The sequence below is a fragment of the Taudactylus pleione genome, unplaced genomic scaffold (genome assembly GCF_031769625.1).
Source record: "Taudactylus pleione unplaced genomic scaffold, aTauple2 ptg001041l, whole genome shotgun sequence".
Lineage (NCBI taxonomy): Eukaryota > Metazoa > Chordata > Amphibia > Anura > Myobatrachidae > Taudactylus > Taudactylus pleione.
This window is the reverse complement of record NW_028285442.1, coordinates 192,030-218,608: the sequence shown is the minus strand read 5'-3', so window position 1 is coordinate 218,608 and position 26,579 is coordinate 192,030. Positions and strand designations below refer to the sequence as shown.

Sequence of the window (26,579 nt, the reverse complement as noted above, 5' to 3'; positions counted from 1 at the left end):
CTTGCGAATGGCAACCAGACTCCATCTTAAAAAAATAAGAATCTGCACGAATGGCCGTCCAGCGCCATTTTAGAGAAACTCACACTTAAGTACATACGGCGATGCTATTATTAGCATCATGCGATCGCATATTATTAGCATTATGCGAACGCATATCTCCCCATATCCCATATACACATTAAAAACGCACATTAGCGAATGGATAATATCCTGCATGTGAACGCTGTTTATTAGCTGCATGCGTACACATCTGCCCCAAGTTAAAAGTCCTCACTAGTGTCTTTTCCCAAACCCCTAATACTTACACACTGCACACTCAAGTAAAAGGTTCCATAGCTTCAAAGTGTAATATTCAAAGTTTATTCAGTTATTACTAATGTTGTGAAATAAAGATTATTTGATATCTAAGGTTTAGTACATGATAAGCCAACCATGTTTGGTAGCGTACTGATCTACTCTGTCTCCACAGCTTTCCGGTGTCATCGGAGAGAAGATCGCAACATGCATTCTCAACTTATGGATTGTAGAGAGTTAAAACACCAAAATGTACTTTGTAATGTTAGCAGCTTAGATTTGCATGCGGCGGGAAAAAGGAGACAAAAGACTGTCGGAGGCTGATCTGTGTCCATTTGAATCAACCTGTTAAATGTCCTGTAACAGATGCACCCGCACTGGGAACCAATGGAACCATGCCAAACTTTTCTATTGTGTTGCTTATCCCTGTAAGGGTATAAATGAGTGTACCGACTCCAATCTGGAGTCTTCTTGCTGATGCTGATGATGGAGGTTTCTTGTTGATGCCGGTAACTGGTCCCAGTGCGCTTGCATTATACAGTCAGGTGCATAAATATTGGGACATTGACAGAATTTTCATATTTTGTCCTCTATTCGCCACCACAATGGCTTTGAAATGAAACAAACAAGATGTGATTTAACTGCAGACTTTCAGATTTAATTTGAGGGTAATCACATCCAAATCAGGTGAACGGTGTAGGAATTACAACGGTTTTTGTATGTGCCTCCCACTTTTTAAGGGGCCAAAAGTAATGGGACAAACTAAACAATCCTAAATCTAACTTTCACTTTTTAATACTTTGTTGCAAATCCTTTGCAGGCAATTACAGCCTGAAGTCTGGAACGCATAGACATCACCAGACGCTGGGTTTCATCCCTGGTGATGCTCTGCCAGGCCTCTACTGCACAACTATCAATATCTGGCGCTGATACCTATTATAGATCTAATACTGAAGTAATGTAGCGGAGTAGCAAACTCTGTGTATGTTTGCAAGAATAGGATAATAGAAAAGAAAAACAATACTCTGCGCTAATACTACAGTGAACTCGCTAGTAAATAAGCATTAAATATCAATGAGATGTATATATAAAACATATATGTATTATTTATTATACCAAAAAGTCACATGTCCAGTGACGAAACGCGTTAGGTTGGACGCTCAATTATTCACTAACACGCTGACACACTGCTGCTACCTGGATTGTCCAGTGCCCTGTTCGGATTCAGTTTTCCAGTCAGACTCACGCTTTGACGCGTGCACCATGGAGAACATCGCTGTGGTGCACGGACTGGCTTGCACGTTTGGCGTGACAAGTGGAACAACGCTTCAGTATCCGGCGAGCCATAAGGGGAAAGGGAGAATACTAAAGAGGAAAAAGGGGGGCCCCCATTTTTTGTCTGGAATCTGTGAGTACTCACAAATTTCTCCCTATCTAAGCGGGCTTCTGCTTATGGCATAATATATGAACTGCCGGTGGTCACTCATCTTGCCTAAATTGCAGGATATATACCTGATCCGTGTTACCTGCCATACTACACTCTAAAGTTATCCATAAAGGGCTTGATATTCAGTGACCGAATACATATGAGATGTGAAGCGAATATCAGGAGACAATACAGTGTTTCAAATATATAGAGACTGTTACACAGAACACTGTTACAATATAATTATTTACTGTGTTGCTGCTTAAAGTTGGATATCCAGAAGGGACGGCTATAAACACATGGTATATCACTTTATCATCAGGAGCCAGTATATGACATTGATATAAGATACGGAGACTGTCACACGGAGTGCTACTACAGTAGATTCATTTTCATTTATCCACGGGCAAACTCCTACTATTATTTGGATATTCCTGCACAAATTCAGGCAAATCCTGTTTGGTATATCACTCATCATTAAGGAGCGGTCATTAGCCGTAATTAATTGATATACAGCTGTACTGTTGAATTAGTCTGTACAATTTTGTAAGAGGAGCACAGTGGTCAGTGTCAATTTCATTGCATATATATGGTATTCATACCTAATATATATTGTTTGTATATGTATGTAGAATAATTTATGTATGGTATGTTTAGTTTTTATCTAGTCAATACTATGTTATAGGTATAATAAATAATACATATATGTTTTATATATACATCTCATTGATATTTAATGCTTATTTACTAGCGAGTTCACTGTAGTATTAGCGTAGAGTATTGTTTTTCTTTTCTATTAGGCCTCTACTGCAAATGTCTTCAGTTCCTGCTTGTTCTTGGGGCATTTTCCCTTCAGTTTTGTCTTCATCAAGTGAAATGCATGCTCAATCGGATTCAGGTCACTGGATTGACTTGGCCATTGCATAACATTCCACTTTTTAGCCTTAAAAAACTCTTTGGTTTCTTATGCAGTATGCTTCGGGTCATTGTCCATCTGCACTGTGAAGCGCCGTCCAATGAGTTCTGAAGCATTTGACTGAATATGAGCATATAATATTGCCCGAAACACTTCAGAATTCATTCTGCTGCTTTTGTCAGAAGTCACATCATCAATAAATACAAGGGAACCAGATCCATTGGCAGCCATACATGCCCACACCATGACACTACCACCACCATGCTTCACTGATGAGGTGGTATGTTTTGGATCATGAGCAGTTCCTTTCCTTCTCTTCTCTTCCCATCACTCTGGTACAAGTTGATCTTTGTCTCATCTGTCAATAGGATGTTGTTCCAGAACTGTAATGGCTATTTTAGATGTTGTTTGGCAAACTCTAATCTGGTCTTCCTGTTTTTGTGGCTCACCAATGGTTTGCATCTTGTGGTGAACCCTCTATATTCACTCTTGTGAAGTCTTCTCTTGATAGTTGACTTTGACACATATACATGTACCTCCTGGAGAGTGTTCTTGATTTGGCCAACTGTTGTGAAGGGGTTTTTTTTCACCAGGGAAATAATTCTTTTGTCATCCACCACAGTTGTTTTCCGTGGTCTTCCGGGTCTTTTGGTGTTTCTGAGCTCTCCGGTGCGTTGTTTCTATTAAGAATGTTCCAAACAGTTGATTTGGCCACTCCTAATGTTTTTGCTATCTCTCTGATGGGTTTGTTTTGATTTTTCAGCCTAATGATGGCTTGCTTCACTGATAGTAACAGCTCTTTGGATCTCATATTGAGAGTTGACAGCAACTGATTCCAAATGCAAATGTCACACCTAGAATCAACTCCAGACCTTTTACCTGCTTAATTGATAATGAAATAACGAGGGAATAGCCCACACCTGTCCATGAAATAGCTTTTGAGTTGATAGTCCCATTACTTTTGGCCCCTTAAAAAGTGGGAGGCACATATTGAAACTGTTGTAATTCCTACACCATTCACCCGATTTGGATGTAATTACCCTCAAATTAAATCTGAAAGTCTGCAGTTAAAGCACATCTTGTTTGTTTCATTTCAAAACCATTGTGGTGGTGAATAGAGGCCAAAATCTGAAAATTCTGTCAATGTCCCAATATTTATGGACCTGACTGTATATAACTGTACCTTGTATGATTTCTTTGCGCTTAATTGTCTTTAGATCACAGCATGTAACCTATTGTTTTTATGTTGAATAATAACCTTTGTGCGTTGGAAACACATTTCTCAAAGTCTGAAGGCATTTATTTACTGTATGACTGCGTACGCAAATAGCGTCAATTCTAGAAGGTATAGGCAGGATTTAGAAGGTATAGGCAGGATTTAGAAGGTATAGGCAGGAGCATATAGAGGTTTAAATCCAGTATCCTTATCTCAAAGTTCCTGCCACTGAAAAACATCCCCACAGCATGATGCTGCCATTATCATGCTTCACTGTAGGGATGGTATTGGCCTGGTGATGAGCGGTTCCTGGTTTCCTCCAAACATAACGCCTGGCATTCATGCCAAAGAGTTCAATCTTTGTCTCTCATGGTCTGAGAGTCCTTCAGGTGCATTTTGGCAAACTCCAGGCGGGTTGCCATGTGCTTTTTTACTAAGGAGTGGCTTCCGTCTAGCCACTCTACCATACAGGCCTGATTGGTGGATTGCTGCAGAGATGTTTGTCCTTCTGGAAGATTCTTCTCTCTCCAAAGAGGAATGCTGTAGCTCTGACATAGTGACCATCGGGTTCTACTTCTTGGTCACCTCCCTGAATAGGGCCGTTCTCCCGCGATTGCTCAATTTAGAAGGCCGGCCAACTCTAGGAAGAGTCTTGGTAGTTCTGAACTTCTTCCATTTACGGATGATGGTGGCCACTGTGCTCATTGGGACCTTTAAAGCAGCAGATATTTTTCTATACCCTTCCCCAGATTTGTGCCTTGAGACAATCCTGTCTCGGAGGTCTACAGACAATTCCTTGGACTTCATGCTTGGTTTATGCTCTGACATGCACTGTCAAGTGTGGGAACTTATATAGACAGGTGTATGCCTTTCAAAATCATGTCCAATCAACTGAATTTACCACAGGTGTACTCCAATTAAGCTGTAGGAACATCTCAAGGATGATCAGTGGAAACAGGATGCACCTGAGCTCAATTTTGAGCTTCATGGCAAAGGCCGTGTATACTTATGTACATGGGATTTCTTAGTGGGTTTTTTTTATTAAATTAGCAAAAATCTCAAAACAACTTTTTACACATTGTCATTATGGGGTATTGTGAGTAGAATTTTGAGGACAAAAATGAATTTATTCCATTTTGGAATAAGGCTGTAACATGACAAAATGTGGAAAAAGTGAAGCATTGTGAATACTTTCCGGATGCACTGTACATGACTGGACGGTCTGCTGTATGCGTCTCTGAATTTCTGCTGCATGTGTAAGTGTATACATAACTGAGTACGGCTGTACAACACTGGCTTCCTGCAATAATCCCAAGCTTCTGGTTAAGTCTATCCAGCTGGTGTGTCTACTACAGTACCTTCCGCTGGTGTCTTCTATGTATTCCACAAAATAATACACCCCCCTACCCCCTCCCAGATGTATATTAATGTTTAATAAGCTGGTCAGCACAATATAAGAGTTGTATTGTCATGATATGCGCCTAATATGCATTGTATGTGGTGCGTCTGTCACAAGCCGTGGCAGCGACTTGTTTCCCACCTGCTCAGGACCTACACTGACTAAGAATCCGGTTCCGCTGATTACCAAGCATCGGGGATGCTGCAGAGAGTGACTCATACTCCATATGCTGCTGATTGGCTGCTCCTCCTATTTGTAGCTTCCAGATTCATTCCCCCTCACCGGTTATAGAGTTTCCTCCTACAGCTCGGTCTGGTTGTTACAGCTATCCTCGTGATTGTCTACACTTCAGCCGCTGCTTCTATTTACCACTCTCCGTCTCCCTCCACGCTGCCTTCCAGGTTTCAGCAGGTAGCTCAATTATTCTAGACTGTTGTTCCACTCGTCTCTGAATGCTGTTAGCTTGCTGTCTGTTTTCACCATCCACATGCTGTGCTCAGTGTATGCAGGCCCAAGCCTTTGGGTCTGTGCTTCCTCTGTATAATCAGCAGCTACAGCTTTCTCAGCCTTACTGTGTGTAATCAAACTGTACATTTACACCTTAACTATTCACCATCCACATCCTGTTCTCAGTGTATGCAGGCCCAAGCCTTTGTGTCTGTGCTTCCTCTGAATAATCAGCAGCTACAGTTTTCTCAGCCCTACTGTGTGTAATCAAACTGTACATTTACACCTGAACTATTTTCAGCCTGTGTTATCCTGCCCTCCTGGCAGGCAACTCATCTAGCCAAGAAATCCTGCCCTCCTGGTAGGCAACTCATCTAGCCAAGAAATCCTGCCCTCCTGGCAGGCAACTCATCTAGCCAAGAAATCCTGCCCTCCTGGCAGGCAACTCATATAGCCAAGAAATCCTGCCCTCCTGGCAGGCAACCCATCTAGCCAAGAAATCCTGCCCTCCTGGCAGGCAACTCATCTAGCCAAGAAATTCTGCCCTCCAGGCAGGCAACTCATCTAGCAAAGAAATCCTGCCCTCCCGGCAGGCAACTCATCTAGCCAAGAAATCCTGCCCTCCCGGCAGGCAACTCATCTAGCCAAGAAATCCTGCCCTCCTGGCAGGCAACTCATCTAGCCAAGAAATCCTGCCCTCCGGGCAGGCAACTCATCTAACCAAGTTATCCTGCCCTCCTCGCAGGCTACTCTACAAACCAAGTTTTCCTGCCTTATCCGGTGAGACACTTTTCCATAACAGCGTCATAATCAGTTGAAAGACTGAGCCGTAAGAGTACCAGACATAATATAATGCAGCAACAGATTTATTTAAAATAAATGATATGTATTATAAACCATTTCTATAAAAATGTAATTTGTCCAACAGAAAAATATAGACTTCTGGCTTCACGGTGTACACTTGTGTAGTGTGTGGCCACACGCCTTTGGGGTTTATACCGGCTCATCCCCCACTTGGTCCTCCTGCCAATTTATAGCACTAAGTACCACAGACACTATTTATTGTAGTTCTAGGACATCCAAGTTGGAAGCTATGAATGTGCTCTAGTTCCTACCCAGCATACCCTGCATGACTAGTGTGTCAACACAGGGCCATAACTAGGGTAGTGCAGGGCAGGGGGTGCTGTTTGGGCCTGTCAATTTTCTGTTTATTATCATTCTCACTTGTAGCTTCCTCTTCTTCTATCCCCAGCATCTCCTGGCCTCTATCTATCTCTTCCCTGGCCCGTCCCCATGAGGCCATGCCCCTTTTTCAGGTGCTTTATGTCCCTATTTTAAAAATAGGGGGCGCCAATGCTCTTTCTGGCACAGGGCACCAAAAAGTCTAGTTACGGCTCTGTGTCAACATTCTGAGCCTTCACATCATGTCCCTGAGAGGGGAGTGTTCAGCAAGGCTGGAGGGTGATGCATTATCACCGTATCCTCGCCCTGAAAATGGCTTCCCTGCTAGCATCCCTCCCACTCCAGCATCTAGCTTTGTCCGATGAGTTACAAAGTTGTGAGGTATATCTCATTCAGGGCCTGCTACAGAGGCGGGTGTTTGTGCAGTTCAGTGATTATTTGTTACTGCGGATGCGCAAAAAGCCCTGAAATCCCCTACGGCACATGCGTTCACTTGCTGCGTATGGAGGCGCCGGCAAGGCAAAACCATGGGCGTTCCTGGCAATTATCTGGGAGGTGGCCTGAAGTGGACACAAAAAAAGCCATCTCATGGGTGTGTTATGGGAATTTTAGTGAACGCATTCCCAAACACAGAGCCGCAGCCACAGAGGCCATGATTAGCCGGAGTTCAGAATGAGACCCTGTTCCTGCCATAGACTGGTACAAGTACAGATGACAGAGGCGATGGTTCGCTGATTGCCATGGGCATTGAAAGTGGGCGTCTCAGGGTTTGCACTGTCCGATGCACACTAGTACACAAGGGGAAGGCTGAGACTAGCATTTGCATATTACCACTGCTCCAACTTGCATCCACCTCGGAGTCAGGCCTTCAATGCATAGCACAGAATGAGTGTAGCAGAAGAGGGAATGCCCCAAGGATGTGGCCACACCCACTTCAATGTATGACCACACCCCCTGTTCCGAATCCTAGTGCTCCAAACTTGGTACCGTAGGTATAAAATATTTTCAAGTGAATAAATGGGATGGAGTATATAACAAACAGGTTCTTTCTATTTAAAGTTTTAAAAGTATCATTACATAAATTACATTTAATTGAAATATCATCATCTAATCACACCCTTTTCACATTATTTTAGTATCACCTATAGTTATTACAGGGCAATTGGCGTAGAATTCGTAAAATTCTACTCCAACCCCTAAGTATCACTTATTTTTAGTAAAGCAGATCGCATTTCCCATAATTGTAATGGGAAATGTGATCCGACCATAGTTACTAAAAATAAATGTGAAAAAAATATCGGGGAAAGCCCTGTGATAATAACGCCACCTGGAGGTCGCGTTATCCAGGGTCTCCCCGGTTACCGGCCTCCTGCTCTAACGGGGAGAGCAGAGCCGGGAGTCGGTCCCTGTAATCAGCTGTGTGGTCTAAACAGACAACAAGCTGATCAATGTAAAAAAAAAGAAAAAAAAATAGTAAAAAAAAAAATTACTTACATGTCTCCAGGGACCGGTGATCAGGCCTCCGGTGATAACTCCCCTCCGGTCAGCTGGTTTCCCATAGTGCCCTGCTGCCCGGTCATCAGGTGATCGGATCCCAGTGCAGTATGGGAGATCACCTGACCTGAGGAATGGAGAACATCACCGGAGGCCTGGAGCATGCAGGTAAGTGTAAGTAAGGGAGAGGGGGGTCGCAGGGGGGTCCGCAATCGCGGGGGGTGGGGCTTAGCGCCGGAGGGGGGGTAGCAGCTGCGACCGGTCGGCGCATGCGCGGGCACTTAATCACAGTATTTTTTGCGAAAATACCATGATAAGGCTCCGAAGGGGATTCGCAGGGACAGAGCTTTATCACAAGCTCTGACCCTGCAAGGGATTTGTAGTAAATCCCTGTGATATTGCCTGAATTCGCAATGCGAATTCAGTCGTTACTATCACACTACTATCTGCATTACAAATGCGGATTGTAGTAAATAGAGCCCACAGTGATGTGGGGGAAGGTTTGCGGAGACAGGTTCAATTAGTGTGTTTTCCCCTGTCATTGGTTGAAAATACAATTTTCCAGGAGACCATGAAAAAAATGGCCGTTGCTAGGACAATTGAACATAATGCTAGCCATAACTATAGCACAAGAGTAGTCCAGCAGTTTTATGCATGGCCCTGACTATATTGAGGTGGTAACTACAATAAAAAGGGTCAGAATTAAGGTACAAGTTAACCCTTTTCATTGACTTGCATTTTCCTTCATGGTGGAGAGGGGCACCTGGGAGATGTAAGACGGACTGGAAAATACAAAACTGTTGTGAATGAGAATACTTGACCTTTATTATATGGAAATGATCCTGCTAGGACATTCCATACTGTGAATGGGTCTGTCAGCATTCCAGATGAGTGACTCCTTCTGAGTAAGAACGTCAGTCCAAGTGTTTGGTCACAATGTTCTAAGATGTGTCAATTAAAATTACACTCAGATCAAAAGTAATGCAGCACAGACTCTGCACTGCAGTCAATGGTCCCAGACTGACTCCTCTGAGCCAATTCAATTTTATTAATGGAATCACAAGGTCTGTCCCTTACATAAGCAGCCAAGTCAGATCACACTGCAGCAATAATGCTTAAGAAAAAAACGAAGAAATAAAAAATCCTGCAATACAGTACCTTGCTATTGATTTCCTGTCTGGTCTATGTAAAGTGGTTAACAATATTCTACTTGTGAATGAATTAAATTGGGTTCAGCAGCTCTGTTTACTCTACAACAAGACACATAGGGGTATATTTACTAAAGTGAGAGTTTTTAGAAGTGGAGATGTTGCCTATAGCAACCAATCATATTCTACTTAACATATAAATAGTACCTTCTACATACCTCCCAACATGACCCTCTCCAGGAGGGACACAATGCTCTGGTCCTGGACTTCCCTGGTAATTTATGATTGGTGGCGGCTCCAGGGGTGGGGCTGCAGCACAGTCCAATATTCAAATAGGGGAGCTACACCAACTGCCAGTGAGTCCCAGCCAGTGATGTTTGGCAGCGTGTGAAATGGCAGTTGGTGTGACTCCCCTATTTGACTTTTGAACTGTGCTGCAGCCCCACCTCTTACCAGGGAGTCCAGGACCAGAGCATTGTGTCCCTCCTGGAGCGGGTCATGTTGGGAGGTATGCTTCTAGAAGATAATAGCTAGATTCTGATTGGTTGCTATAGGCAACATCTCAACTTCTTAAAACTCTCTCTTTAGTTAATGTACCCCATACTGTACTGTAACACATAGTTGCCTACCCTCCCGATTACTGCAGGAGACTTCCGGGACGCTGTGTAGTCTCCTGCTGCCCCGCAAAGCTAAATAAATCCCCCGGATTCCCCAGTCCCCACTGCCCAAAACCTGGACTGCACATGCGCGCATCCGGGTGGGACGGGGGCGGGGGCTATCGCAGAATAGCAGCCAGCAGTAAGAAGAATGTGCATCATTACAGTAACAGCTTCTCCCCCGAGTAACCAGTGCGGGGCCAGCTTCCTGTGTAGTAGCGTTTTTTCAGATCATCTTCAGTGCACTAAGTCCCAGTGCACCTGACACTGCAGTGCTGCTGCTCGCCTCTCAAACCGGCCGGCAGCCCCGCCTCCGGGCTCACAATGCACCTCCGGCTCCAACCGTTCAACATAGACGCTGATAGCACTTGAGCCAGGCAGACTGCGCTACCAGGGCAGAGAGAGAGAGGTGAATGGGGCCAGACGCAGGGCTGTGGTGTATGTGTGACAGGGAGGTGGCTGGGGTATAAATGTGTAAGAGAGGTAGGTGAATGGGGCATGACTAGGATATATATGTGAGAATGAAGGGGCTGGGGCAGGAGCATATATGTGTGGGGTAGGTGGCTGGGGCAGGCCTGGGATTAATGTGTATGAGCAGGAGGTGGATGGGGCAGGGCTGGGTTGTATATGTGAGAGGGAGATGGCTGGGGCAGGGCAGGGCTGGGGTATATATGTGCGAGTGAGGTGGCTGGGACAGGCCTAGGGTATATATGTGAGAGTGAGATGGCTGGGACAGGCCTAGGGTATATATGTGAGAGTGAGATGGCTGGGGTATATATGTGAGAGTGAGGTGGCTGGGACAGGCCTAGGGTATATAAGTGAGAGTGAGGTGGCTGGGGTATATATGTGAGAGTGAGATGGCTGGGACAGGCCTAGGGTATATATGTGAGAGTGAGGTGGCTGGGACAGGCCTAGGGTATATATGTGAGAGTGAGATGGCTGGGGTATATATGTGAGAGTGAGGTGGCTAGGACAGGCCTAGGGTATATATGTGAGAGTGAGGTGGCTGAGACAGGCCTAGGGTATATATGTGAGAGTGAGGTGGCTGGGACAGGCCTAGGGTATATATGTGAGAGTGAGATGGCTGGGGTATATATGTGAGAGTGAGGTGGCTGGGACAGGCCTAGGGTATATATGTGAGAGTGAGGTGGCTGGGGTATATATGTGAGAGTGAGGTGGCTGGGACAGGCCTAGGGTATATATGTGAGAGTGAGGTGGCTGGGACAGGCCTAGGGTATATATGTGAGAGTGAGGTGGCTGGGGTATATATGTGAATGGGAAGTGGCTGGGGCAGGACCATATATGTGTGAGAGGTATGTGAATGTGGCAGGGCTGGAGTATATATGTGAGAGGAACGTGGCTGGGGCAGGAGCATACTGGTGGCTGGGGTTAATGTGTGTGAGAGGGAATTGGCTGGGGGATGGGACCCAGACATGACTGTGAGCCAGGCCAAGCAGGTGGAGCCGCAAGTCAGGCAGCAGCTGTCCGAACTGGTGGAGCTGCTGGCCCGATGCGGAGAGGACAGGCTGCCAGGGCCCTGCACTTGGAACTGGTCCAGCTAGCGAGCAGCTCCGCGGCCCAGGTGTAGGCGGCTTTGACTCGGTTGTTACAGAGAGCAGCTCTGGTATGGAGACTGATAGCGAGGAGGCGGTTTGAAGCGTGAGAGCCCGGTCTCAGGGTGAGTGCTGGAATTGTCCCCTGCGTGTATAGGCTGGCACTGCCCTCTGTTTGCCCAAACAGGGTAGGTTTTAAAAATATTTTGTCAGAGGACTCATTTTGGTTGAGTCAATCAGTGTCACATACTGGGACTGATTCTGACAGTGTCAGTGATCACGTAATTAGCGACTTTGTGACTGCACATGTCACCCATACACACAAACCCCCACTGGCAGCCTGATGCACTTAGTACTTTAGCTTTCACCTTCCGCTGCAGGACACACCCCTGAGTGACGATAGATACACCCATAGGTGGATCTAGACATGCCCTTTGGGTAAAGCATGACACACCCCCTCAACGGCTCGCCAATGGGCGCTATGTGCTACGGGTTGTAGTCTCCCAGAAATTACTTTTCAAAAGTAGGCAAGAATGCTGTAACAGTTCCATTAACTGCAGCCATGCGCCTTCCAGGATTGACCAAGATTGCATAGTACAGGCAGTGGACAAGAAGGAGAAGCACCTGGGTACATGAGAGGCGCTGTCCTGTTTAGGTAACAATCACACGTTAATAAATAAAAACATATAAATATATGGATGCATGCTCTGTCCCTTCCCCCTCCCGCCCACCCTCCACCTGAGAGACAGGACCCAGATACCTATGATTATGGCTACTATTGCTGCAAAAGGAGAGCTCAGAGACTTGCATGGTGTCTAAGGTGATTTTAGCATGGAATTGTAAAGGGAAACATCATGAGCAAAGGCCAGACGTGCATACTGCAGTACTGTGCATTAATCTGAAGTGTGTAAAACAGGTGAGAAGCTGCAGATCAGTTGACTGCAAATATCTCCCTGTCATAACTCTCCAGTCAGAGAGAAATGCACATAGCTGGATATCACAGGTGGGTTGCATAAACCGCTCATCACACCTGACAATGCGCGCTTCAGGGTCAGTGATCCAAAGAGCAAAAGAGCAGGGGAGGAGGGTGATTTGGAGCCCTATTTAGCAATATTATTTTAGTAAAATAATGTGAAAGCAGGTGTTTTAACATTATTTTAGTATAACTTAAATGTATCAAAAAGTCCTTAAATTCACATTATTTTAGTATAACTTAAATGTATCAAAGTCCTTAAATTCACATTATTTTAGTAAGCAGATCTCATTTCCCATACTTGTAATGGGAAACGCGATCTGCTTCAAGTTTAATGACCGGGGCACAGCCATCAGATGATGGATCACAGAGGAGCTTACCCATCACCTGAATGCAGCTTAGTGTAAGCAGAGTGCGGGAGCTGTGCAGGTGGAGATAGCAGGGGGGGGGAGGTGCATGGGCTGGAAGAGCCAGTGTACGAAGAGGATATGCAGGGACAGAGCTTTCTCACAAGCTCTGTCCCTGCATACAATGTTTGACACATCTTTACAGTGTATTCAAATATCGCATTGCGAATCCTGGCGATTTTTTCACATTACATCTGCATCTGAGATGCGCATTATTATACATGGGGCCCATAGTAATCATACTGCACTAGATTTTTTGCAGTTTGCAGTCCACTTTTCACCAGTGCGTCTCTTTGCCTGCAACGTACAGTGGTGGCCCAAATTGCGGACACTTTTTGAAATTTTAATGTTTTTCAACTTCGAATGCTTATAAAAACTGTTACACTTCACACAGTGCAATGATTTATATATCAAATGAAAGGAAATTTAATGCTGAATTCAACACAATAAACAGGGGTCAAATATTTGCAGTACAAGGGGAGTTATGCAATGAAAACAACACTTATGGTGAAAATCCCTGTGTACTTATGATGTTACTGTCCTATCAGTATTTTGTTGGGTATCCTTTATTTTTCAAGATAGCAGCACAGCGACGTGGCATTGAGCCAACCAATGTTTGGAGCTCTTCCTTCTTTATAATGTGGTGCCATGAGACAATTATAGCCTCAATTAATTGTCTTTTATTGGATGGACGCCTCAGATGTACCAGTTTTTTCAAACGGAACCACAAATGTTCTATGGGGTTCAGGTCTGGACTGTTTCCTGGCCATCCCAGCACCTGTATGTCATTCTCCGTGAACCACTGTTTGCATATCCATGCAGTGTGGCAGGAAGCAAAATCCTGCTGGAAAAAAAATGGGGCATTATCTGGAAAAAGATCCCTGATAGAAGGTAGAAGTTTTGGTTGTAGGATGGTGTCAATGTACTTTCTGCTGTTCAGTGTGCCATCTATGACATAAAGGCGGCCTACAGCATCTGCTCTCAAACTTGCCCAGATCATAACACTTGTAGGATTCTTTGTTGTCGCTTGAATGCAATCTGGATGTACCTATTCCCCGATGCGACATCTCACATATTTTACCCCATCACTACCAAATATCGATATCTTAGTTTCGTCACTCCATATCACTTGTTTCCACTGACCTATCCATGCAATGTGTTCTTTTGCCCACTGTATTCGTTTACGCCGCTGCTTTTTATTCAGCAATGGCTTTTTTCGGGGAATCCTACCTTTTAGGCCAACCTCCGTTAGTCTTCTCCGTACCGTTCTTGCACTGACAAAAACACTAGTTGCACTCAGGTCACTGCTAATGGCCGCAGATAACATCCATCTGTCCCTGATGCAAATTCGTTTTATTCTCCTATCATCAACAGCTGTTGTGCACTTTTTCCGGCCTTTTCCTTCTTTGTTTTGTATAGATTGTGTTTCCTGATAGAGTAAACAAAACTTTCGCACTCCTGATGATGTCACATTCCCACCAACTTCTCCCGCAATTGCTGCATACGAAAGACCATTTTCACGTAACACCACAATCCTGGATCTCTTCCTGAGTGACCAATCACCACTTTGCCTGGACGACATTGTTGTATTTATTTTTTACACCGTCAATAGCACTAAACAATACACACAAACATCCAACCGTAATTGCACTTCAGTAACCAACTTTATTCTGCAAAATGAAACAGCCAAACTGACCTTTCCCACCTCTGAACATGACCTCGCACCTGCTCATAAACGACAGCTGATTGGTTCTCAGAACGACGATTCCGGTTGGGTGGTAGTAGCTGTCACTGCAATCCGCTTCTTGAATCTCACGCATCTGTGCTTCTTTGTCTGACTGAAAGTAGCATCTTTCCTTGTAATGCAAATATTTGACCTCTGTTTATTGTGTTGAATTCAGCATGAAATTTCCTTTTCATTTTATATATGAATCATTGCACTGCGTGAAGTGAAACCGTTTCAATAAGCATTCAAAGTTGAAAAACATTCACATTTCAAAATGTGTCCGCAATTTTGGCCACCACTGTATATATTTCCAGCAACTGTACCATATGACTGTTTACTAACGTGCTTTATCATCTGTTACCGTGGTCTGCATTCTTCGGTGTGCAGTTTAGCTACTATCTGCTGTTACCAGCGTGCAGTACCTATCACAGCCAGCAGGTTCCAGTGTGCACTCATATCTCCATCTGTAGAGTGCACATATGCCTAGTGTGTTCTATATTGACTGTTCTACACCACTGGGTGCCTGAGACATTTCTTCTATGAGCATTACCTGTATTCCTGTATGCTAGGTGTCAGTTATTGTTGCTAAATTGCAGGCTAGCATTCTAGTTCCTTATCCTAGTATTTAGGGGCCTATTTATCAATGCGTTTTATCATACACAACGAGTTTTAAAACTTGTTGTATATGATAAATGGTGCTCCAGCCAATCAGCTCCCAACTATTATTTTTCAAACAGATAACAGTTAGGAGCTGATTGGCTGGAGCACCATTATCATACACAATGGCCCCCATTTACTAACGAGTTTTATCACCGAAACGAGTGATACATTTCACTATGTATAATAAATAGTGCTCCAGCCAATCAGCTCCCAACTGTCATTTTTCTAACGGATGACAGTTGGGAGCTGATTGACTGGAGCACCATTATCATACACAGTGACATTTATCACTCGTTTTGGTGACAAAACTCAATAGTAAATGGGGGCCAATGAGTTTTAAAACTTGCTGGGTATTATAAAAGTTGTTGATAATGGGCCCCTAAACTTGTTATCCTTCCTGTTCATATATCCTGAAGATAGAATAAATTGTACAGGAGTAAATCTCAGAATCTGACAGTCTATCTATAACGTTTTGACCATACTCCCAACAATAGACATTTTAGGGCCCTTTTATCTTGTGTGCATCTCTGGCAGTGATAAAAAAACAAACAAAAAAAACATTTTACACAGTCATTTATAAAAAAAATCACCAGGTCAGCTAATACTGGAGCAAGGCCAGTTCCCATAGTTGTGTTCATGAATGAACAGGCTTACACATTCACCATGCAGCTGGAAGCCCAAATTTGTGCTTCTGTTCCATTAATGAATAGAAATATTCTAAACTATAAATATATATTTTATTTTAAATTAATTTTTACATTGTACTGCACTTTAAAAATGCTTCATTCTAGGTGTAAAGCATTTGATTATTGCTTTTGTCCTGTTACAGACTGCAAGCTCTCAGAAGCAGGGTCCTCTATACTCTCTTTGCTAGATTTACGATCGCACTGCTTGTCAACGTGACCTAACATTTATTTCTGTTGTAGCTTTAAATCCATTGGTCAAAGCCGATAACCATTGGTGGCATTGACAAACCTAGTGATAGTAAATCTTTTGCCTTTGTCTTCAATTTTATATGTACTGTTTTTATGTGGGATTTGTACTTTGCATGATTTGAAATTCTGACGGTCCCTCGCTGTGGAGTTTTGTGGCTCCTTACAAATTAACGCTAATGATGATCCTGAGATGGCAGTAACAGAACACATATCACAGTGGTTCAAGTACTATTGCAATGCTTATAACATAGGCTTCCCATGCAAGGAAGCTTGTGCAAGCTTATTATACAATACTTTATATTTATTTTTAATTAATACACATTACATATTACAAAAGGTACTGCTTTTAAATGGCTTCAGTTAATAAACAATATGCTGCTTTTGTCCTATTTGTTTTTGTATGTTATTGCTGGTCTTTGTTGCATACCTGCCTATTTTCTAGATAATGCCTGGGGCATTCCTGAATTGTTGGGATGCAGGAGGGTGCCCTTCAAGAAGTGTAGGGCACCTGCCCGCATCCTTGTAAATGGGCATGTGTGACCCGATTCTGTGAAAAGGGGCCTTATGAGGAGAAGCTGGCCTCACCCCCCACAGTAATCAGTTCCATGTCCTCTCTGGGATCTCTCCCAGAGGGGAACATTTTAAAGTTTCCAAGTATGCCTTGTTGTGGAGGGTTATTGAGGGATAATTCATGTCACTATTGGGTAAATTTACTAAAGTGAGAGTAGAAGTGGAGATGTTGCCCATAACAACCAATCAGATTCCAGCTATTATCTTCTAGAAAATGCTAGTTAAATGTTAAGTAGAATCTGATTGGTTGCTATGGGAAACATCTCCATTTCTAAAAACTCTCACTTTAGTAAATGCACCCCTATGTCTATTACATAATCAGTATTCGATGCAAATCAGTATAGATGCATAGCGATTGTCTTATGTTCTAAGGGACCTATTTTTCAACCCTATTTGCCTTGCTAATCATGCGGATACACTTTCTGCATGATTATCTCTAAATTAAGGTCGTAATGGAGGAAATATTAAAGATAGCTCCTGCATTCCAGTATGTAATGGAGTCCCCACAGCCCCCATACAATGTATGTATGATGTTGTGAATGTGTTGTTTATCAAGCTCTGAAACCTGAACGATTTTAGAGCTTGAGTACGGGAACTAACACTATATTCAGATGGGATGTAGTCAGCATCCAGGCAGTCAGCATGCCAGCGATCAGAATCACGGTGGCAAAATCCTGACTGCTGACCTCCCGACGGTGAGTATTAGAGTTAGGGGTTAGGCTGTGGGAGGGGGGAGTTAGATAAGGCTGCTGGAAAGGTGGTTTATGGTTAGGGGGAGGTTTAGGGTAAGTGTGATAATACTTACCAAATTCTGTCGGGGTATACAGCTGTCGGTATTCTGAACGCCGGGATCTTGTACCCAACCCCTTCAAAGGACCTATGGGAAGAGGGTTCCAAGTGCGCCTGCTCCGGCCCTCACAGTGTGCCTGTGCAGAAAGACTGCTGGTACGGAAACCGGCTACTGATCTGTCTATGCATCATGTTTCATTTACACTATCAGTTTTTCAAAATGAGCAAAATTGCTCCAAAGTGCAGTGCATATTTAATTTGCAGCATAACAGGCAGTTTCCCAGAGGTCTGAAGGTCTGGTAACATAATCTATGAGTTCTGCTTTGTTACACTATTTTGCCCATTTCACACTGTATTTGTAATTTATAGTCTATGAATAAAGTTGGAGCTATAAAGATCAATTCATTCTGCTGTGTGTTTGGGGAAGAGAGAGAACAAATTCCTCCAGTGAAATTTCACGGCCAAGCATGAAACAAGGTGGAGATTTTGCAGAACAGTTTTGAAAATGTTGCTCATTTATATTTAAAAAGTAATCACTACAGCAGGTCCAATTCATTCTATAAAAATAATAGTGTTCTCATAATTTCCAAAATTTTAACATAGTTTCTAGTGATCTTTGCTACTTAGCATCTACTTTGGAGCACTACAATTTCCATAATTTCAATGAGTTTGATTATAACATACTTCACACATTTTAATTTTTAACCACTGATTTTCAAAAAATTAAAGGTGGTCAGAATTGCATCTGATATATAGGAAAAAAACATATTATTAATTTATTATACAGTTACACTACTGGTTAAAATGACAGACTAATAGAGTCATATTAACCTTGCTCATCCTGCACAGCAACACGTGGAACTTTTAAGTCCGAATATCTACCTCACCATAGTAGCAAGAAAGATGGGGCACTCCTCATTTGAAAGAGGACATTACCTCACTGTGATTACTAGACATTAACTCCTACAATATAGAAACATCATGAAGTCCAAAGGTGGGAATGTCCCCCAACATGGCTTCCATACATTCTGGAGCATCCACATTGCAAAGAAAGGGGTTCCCTCTACTAAATGATGTACCCCCTAGTAGCTATTGTCTAGCCATCACCTGGGATCACCAGTCAGTATTGTCCTGTTTTCCATATATGGCCTAACACCCCCATGAGTGTACCTGTACATGTGTGGGGCACCCACATTTGAAAGAGGGGAGTCTTCTGTTTCAAATGTTGTGACCCTTAGCATCTACTGTCTGGTGATCATCAGTAATCTAATAAAGGTATAGTTACCTTGTTCTGTATGTCTGCTTAACTGCCTGTACACAGAACATTCTCTGAATTGCTGCCTGCCTAAATGTTTGCTTGAACCTATGACGAGTCTCTGGATTGCCACCTGCCTTGACCTTTTGGCTAAATATTAACCTTTCCTTGATTGTCACTTATCTTGACCTTGGCGCAGATATATATGTGGGGGAGATGTTTCAAACCTTAGAGAGCGGTAAAGAGGAGAAGGTGCCCATAGTAACCAATCAGCTTCTAGCTTTCATTTATCTAGTGTAATCTATAAAATGACAGTTAATAGCTGATTGGTGGCAATAGGCAACTTCTTCACTTTATCTATCTCTAAGATCTGATACATCTCGCCCACAGAGTCTTGGTCAACTGTTGGTGGTTATGTAAACTACTCTATGCACAAAACCTTGGGGCAACTGAGTACTGGTGAGCACATTCAGCTCTGAGAAAAAATCAGTTGGTATAGGAGAAGACCATAATTAGCCTGGTTCTAGAGGTTTAGTGTTGGAATTTCACAGGACCCTCAATCGCTCCCCGGTTCATAAAGTGTTGAATTTATGCTATCTCAATGTTTTAGTTGCCATGTGGTAATATTGCTAATGGCTACTTTTGGTGAGTGCGTATGTGAGGTAACGTGGGTATTCTATAATTCTGACTGACAGCTGGAGTTAGTCCAATAAGGTTTCTTTACATAGGGGGTAAGTGCTCACACAGCAAGACCCAACTCCTCAACTGACAAAAAAAACGACCAACCCAACAACCCAGACATATGAACGTTGTGCCAGATGGGACTTTGGGTCAGCCACTGCCTCTGGGCACTCTCATATCTATAATGCAGAATGATTGTTTGCAAACTAGTAGCAAAACCTGGCTTATTATAACAAGCAAAACCATTCTAAATCTTTATACTAATGTTATTGTCTTGTTACTAAATAACTGAACTACACAACAGGTTTCCTCTGGTAACTTAAGAGTGTACATCTGTCAAATCATTATGTTAAAGCATTATGGGCCTCATTCAGAGGCGGTCGGAGGTTGCAAGCGGTCGCTCAGAAACTGGGCGGCCGCTTGCATCCTGACCGTCCGCCTCTGTTTCGGTCATTAGGCTGTGGATTTACACCAACAGCTCTAATGACCGCTAGGGTGATGGTCGCGATGGTCAGAGACCATCGGGGCTTATGACGAGACCCTAGGGTAGGGTCTCACTTGTCGTAAGCCCCGTAGAGCTTCTGGCTCTGTCAGAGCCGGAAGCTCTCCACTGACATCACTAGTGATGTCAGTGGGGCCTCCCCCATGGGAACGGCAGGCGTTCCCATGGGAACGGCAGGCGTTCCCATGGGAACGCCTCCGTTTGGGCTGCCACCCCCCGGCCCGCCTTCCAAACAGGGCGAGCTGTTAATCAACATCGACAGCTCGCCCCCTTTGGAAAGAGACCCGCTATGACCGGCGCTGTCGGTCGTAGCGGGTCTCACGCATGCGCACGAAGGAGCCGGCTCCCTCGTGCGCATGCTCACTTGACAAACATCGAGGCGGCCGTGCGGTCGTAGACCGTACGGCCGCCTCTGAATGAAGGCCTATATTTGGAAAAGCTTTTAATGACATGGGTAGAACATAGGCCTTTTTCCAAGAATGCAAGTCCAGCATGGCAATTCCAAGATGCTGACCCCTTCTCAGGTATTTAGTGCCCATTGTCCTCAATGCATGCTCCCTATTGTCCTACATACTTTGTATCCAAACCTAGCAGATCCATCATAGTAAGGACACCCTGGGAAGCAGAGTGGCCATGTGGCATCTGGGAAATGGGAGGATGGGAACAAACCTTAGCATAAAAGCATTGGCCTGGAATAAACATCAAATCAGTGTTTGTGGTGGGCCAAGAGAGGCACACTGGTATCCAATGTTAAGCCAAGATTGCTGGTATGAGCCTGCCAAAAACAGGGAGTCTCTTGATTTTGGACACTGCCTAGTCTGCATGGATGCTAGGAGTGGTGGAACTATGCATGTATTGGCTCTGGGGTTTGAAAGACATTGGCCCTCATTCAGAGGCGGTCGCAAGAAACGAGCGCTCGCTCTGAATGAGGGCGGCCGCTTGACTTTTCAAGTGCGGCCTCCTCGTCGCTAGCTAAGCTGTGGGTTACCACCCACAGCTTTAGCGACCAACCAGGTTGATGGTCGCAATGGTCAAGACCATCGCGACCATCGGGGCTTGCAACGAGACACTAAGGTTGGGTCTCGGCAACCGCAAGCCCCAGGGAGCTTCCTGCTCTGATCGAGCAGGAAGCTCCCCACTGACATCACTGCTGATGGTCAGTGCGGCCGCCCACAAAACGACAGGCGTTCGTTTGTGAAACCATCCCCCTGCCACGCCTACAAAACGGGTCACTTTTGTAGTGAGCTTCGGAGCAAGAGAATTTCTCTCTCGCTCCAGGGCTTGCGCACGCGCAGTGCGGCCGCTGCGCGTGCGCAGGGCCTAAACATCGACCCGGTTGCGAGCTCTCAGCGCTCAGCACTCGCGACCGGGTCTGAATGAGGTCATTTGTCCCTTTCAGTGGTGTAGTAGATTTGCTAGTTCTTTATTCTTTATTTTGGCTACGAACATTGGTTAGATCAATATATTGTTTACTGCTTGCTTTGTGGAGGGCATTTTAAGGTTAAATTAACTTGCTTTATTTCAACTGACCTACTATCTGAGCCGTGATTCCTACTGAGGTAGCCAATTTCCTAGTCCCTAGGGATGAGTGTAGCCAGGTAGGGTGGGTCCTCAGTGGTATATTTAGAAAACAATAGCTGTCTCCTCTCTGACTTGGACTCCAGTATATTTTACAAAACAATCTCTGATTAAAATGCTAATACATTAGATTACCCCTACAACCCATCCAGATATACCTATGTCATGCCTATATCAACATCACGTAAGGTCACACCCAATTCAAAGTAGGTCATGCCCATTGAGGTGCAGTATGTCAGACTCACCTCTTGTTGACTGCCACATTCTTGAGTGGTGGTAACGCTACACTTAGATTTGAATTCTTGTGTTGCATCTTAACACTCAGCCTCTGGGCTATAGACTCCTCTGGAGAGTAGAGGGACAATTCCAGTCGACAGGTTCTTGAACTTCCACTATACAAAGGACTGAGCAGCTGTGCCACAAGGCTAGTGTCTTGTGATTGGCTTGTGCTTAGAAGAAGAATCCCATCTACAAGGCAAAATGGAAATGATGCTTTCGGTCAAGTGTCACATAGTTATGTAAAAAAAATTTCATCAACACTAGACTGAAAAAAACACTAGACTGAATCATCGCTCCATCATGCATCTCATGAAGCCTAGTTGGTCAGAGGGCAATGTTTCCAAACCACATTTTGCTGAACTGAATTTTCTCTTTAGTAGTATGTAGTTCAGCAACAAAGTCAGTCCATCCTATTGTTTAAGGTGAAGAAGTTTTATTGAGCGCTCAGTTTCAGACGTTCCTAATAACAAATTAATCATGCTTGCTTAATGTCATCATTACCACCTGCTGCTGCTGTAGGGCTGAGCATACTCATATGTTTCCCTTACAGCTTAATATGTGTTCAGCAATAGGTATATAGTAAAGAGGGAAATATAAATGCCCACATGGATCATTGGTCCCTTTAGGAAACATAGGAGATGCTAATTGTTCATCCAACCAGACTTGTATGGAGGGGGATACACATATTACAAATGCTGATGTTGCCTTGGTTAGTGAAGATAAAGTAGCCAAAACAAATATGGTTAAACATACAAAGAGAAACCAACTAATTTAACTGTTGTGTGTAGTGAGTTACAATAACTGTTTATGAGAGACTTTACTTCCAAGACTACATAACATTTTATAGACAAATTTGGCACATCAAAGGGTGTTGGAAAGGTATGTACAGGTGTTGGTTTTAGCAGAGTTAAATGTACACACCAGCAGCTCATAAGATGACCCAAAAACCAGTCCAGTGTAGCTTAACCAGTCATTTTATTTTATCATGCAAATGGTAGTACAGCCGTACTCACTGTTACACTGGTAGAGGAGGAGCATGAAGCAGAGCTCATAGCAGAGCAGGATTTAGGCAGATAACCAGCCAGTGACTGTCTTAGGTATGCGTTAGCGGTGCAGGTGCTTGAACAGCGGTCAATGCGGATGAAAGATCGCAGGTCTCTGGAGCTAAGGGGGAGATGTCCGTCTCCCACTACGACACTCATACACAGTAAACAAGATGATGCTACACATGCGCAGTAATAGTACTAGTGCCCAACTTTGTAAGGGAATGAATTACAGTAAGAATCATCCCCGGAGGAACCATATTGGAGGCTGAGTAGTAGCGCTCTGCACTTCTAACAAAGGGCAGCATACAATTAATTGTATTCCAATTTTAACTAGTTTATAGACCTAATTTTGTTATGGCAATGAAGTATTAAGGCATAGTATTCCCAATAAACAATTATAATGGCAAGAGTGTTTGGAGGGGCATTGGAATTTGCTTATTCAATGCATGAAGCACAATGGAATATGCTGGTGCTTTACAAGTAAATGTTAATAAATAATGTTAATAAATATTAGCACAATACTTAGAGCAGCATTGAGTTGAAATATGGTCTGATTGTCTCATATTACCAGAAGACATTAACATTGGTTTATGGGGGGTAGATGAATTCTAATAATGAAATTTTATTTGTAATTGGAATTTTTATATTTTTTTTACATGTAATTCATTAAAAATTTATTGGATCTACAAATGAGTATGCAGGAAATTGTATTGTCCAGTGTGTTTGGTTGTGTAATAGGAATGTTTATTTACATTGCACGTTAATAAATCTTATGATCTGTTGTAGGGGTAGGCCAGGGCTGTAACTAGGGTGGTGTGACCAGTACCATGGCACAGGGCACCGCAGGGCAGGGGGCACTGTTTGGGCCTGTCAATTTTTCTGTTTATTATTATTCTTACTTGTAGCTTCCTCTTCTTTTATCCCCAGCATCTCCTGGCCTCCCCTATCTCTTCCCTGACCCTTCCCCATCAGGCCATGGCCCTTTTTCAGGTGCACTATCTCCCTATTTAAAAAATGTGCGGTAGGGAGGTATCAATGCTCTCTCTGGCACAAGGCACCAAAAGGTCTAGTTACGGCTCTGGGGTAGGCAATTTGTGGCACTCCAGCTGCTGTGAAACTACACATCCAGCATGCTCTGCCACAATTTAACTGTTACTGTATGCCAAAACTGTGGCAGGGCCTGCTGGGACGTGTTGTACCACAGCATGTTGTACCACAGCAGCTGGAGTGCCACACGTCGCCTACCATAGTATCACAAGTGTTTCCTACCTTTGCTGAAGTAAAAAAATCATCCTTATAAATTACTTGTTGCGATGTGGTAACAGACATTATGGGCCATATTCAATTAGATGCGAAAAGTCAGTTGCCGGACTTTTCGCCGACATCGGAGGTTTTGGGTGCGAAAAAGTATCGCGCTCGTCCCCGCATATCCCCGTATTCAATTCCAAATCGGCGAAAACTTGGACCCGCAAAAATGAAGTGACCGAAAAGTGCTGTCATTTTGGGGGAAATCAGCCTGACACCCCCCTAAAGATGCTGTGACATGGGGGTTCACTATGGGTACCCCCGAATAGCCCTGCTGAATGGTCTCATTAGGTGCTGTTTAGCGTATTTGAAAAAGTGATGAAGAATAGCATTTAGCAAGTTTTTTGGAAGAAAAATGAGTAGTCCCAGTAAATTTGGGGTACATGAAAATGGGTGGAAGCATATTTTAAAGTGGCTAATGTGAACTTTTAAAAATCGTGAAAAATCCACTTGCCGCAACCACCTGCAATAAAAAAACAGCTGGGGCATACTTGGGGACCTCCCCTAAGTTTATTTCACTAGTTTAGAAGTTTGTCCCACAACTTTGTTTTTTTCCGCACCCAAAACGAAAGTACATTTTGGGGTGTCCTGGGTAACTTTTTTAATTTTTTTTGACACAGTTTACCTTTGGGGGACAGTCCAAGGGGTGCTGGGTGGTGTCTGGAAGTATGTATCCCAAAACCCCAATTCTGCACTTTTTTTCGACACCTATTCATAGGTGATACTTTTTCGCAGGGTTCTATCCATTGACTTTCCACACCAGCGAAAAGTCGGAAGAATTGAATATGGGGATAAGTCCAGATTGGCGAAAATGACATCATCGACGAAAAAGTATCGCCAATAACGGCTTTTGCCGGCAATTGAATATGGCCCTATGTTTGTTAACTAAAGGTGCCTACACACATAATGATGTGTTCATGATCCGACATTGTGTACGATTTCCCCTGAACTCTCCCCGGGAGCTCCCCGGCAGTCGTGAGCACGATTAGGTAACAAAAGCTGCCAATTTGATTCACGATTTCACGATCTCTCATGAATCGTGACGGAAGTCCAAATCGTGAGATCGTGCCCGATAGATCGTGAGTTTACCAAACAACACACGAGGATCCTCACGATTGGATGGAAATGTAAATAACGGGCGGGGCTAGCTAGGGGGTATAAAAAGCAGGCGCCATTTTAACCCTGTGCACATTCTGCTCTGCTGCTAGTGAGGCTAGGTGTATACCTGCTGAACCCTGTACATTGCTACTGTGCTCTGCTTTCTATTTGGCTTGCCTTTTACAAAGTGTCTTCTACCTGCAAGTGTGTGCTACCTGCATTCTATCCTGTTCCTGAATTCTGTGCTAATGGATCCCTATCAGTATAAAGTGTTGGTTGCCCAAGCTGGGGTCAAGGTGATTATGAAGAGCATGCTGGACCAAGGAGTGGCTGCAGCAAAGGGATACTCGCTCTCACATGTCCCTGCTGATGGAGATCAAGGAGAACAACACGGAAACTACTGCAACAACCTATGCATGGATGACGCCACTATCCAGGAATTGCTGAGTATGGTTACCCCCACATCCGGAGGCAGGACACAAAGTGGTAGAGGGCAATCCCTGCTGAAGAGAGACTGGTGGCTACCCTGAGGTACCTGGCTACAGGAAGGTCACTGGAAGACCTGAAGTTTGGGACCCTCATCTCCCCTCAGTTCTTGGGCATCATTATTCCAGAGACCTGCAAGGCTATCGTTAAAGTGCTGCAGTATCAGTATTGCAAGGTAAGGGATAAAAAATACATTACACATTTGTTTCTTGTAAAATAATTTTATTTTTTTTTGTGTTTTTTTAAACTCTTTATATAACTGTGTTGTCAGCCAATAAGGCTGCATAAACAAGACTGTGCCAACAACACTGCACAGTATTAAACATTTTTATTTTAATATATCAATTTCACATTATGTACAGTATATAAAATGTAGAAATAGCATTATCACCAAATGTTATCAATCCCTATAGGTAGGCTGCTGTATGTTATACTGTGGGTCAGAGGCCAGTTTGAACATGCCAATACACACATGGCACAAGTACAGATTGTGGCCCCGGCTTCTATCAATCTGTATTTGTGCCATGTGTGTAGTGACCTTGTCCAAACAGCGTTATC

The 26,579-nt window shown here is 43.8% G+C and overlaps 1 protein-coding gene across 1 annotated transcript in view; it reads right to left on the bottom strand.

The window, feature by feature from the left end:
• The window catches only part of LOC148453998 (leukocyte tyrosine kinase receptor-like), a 204,178-nt gene that overhangs the window by 149,849 nt on the left and 27,750 nt on the right, over nucleotides 1-26,579 (bottom strand). Inside the window, exon 6 of the mRNA XM_088461358.1 lies at nucleotides 22,053-22,275. Coding sequence (XP_088317484.1) covers nucleotides 22,053-22,275 — 223 coding nt within the window. The remainder of the gene's footprint in view (nucleotides 1-22,052; nucleotides 22,276-26,579) is intronic.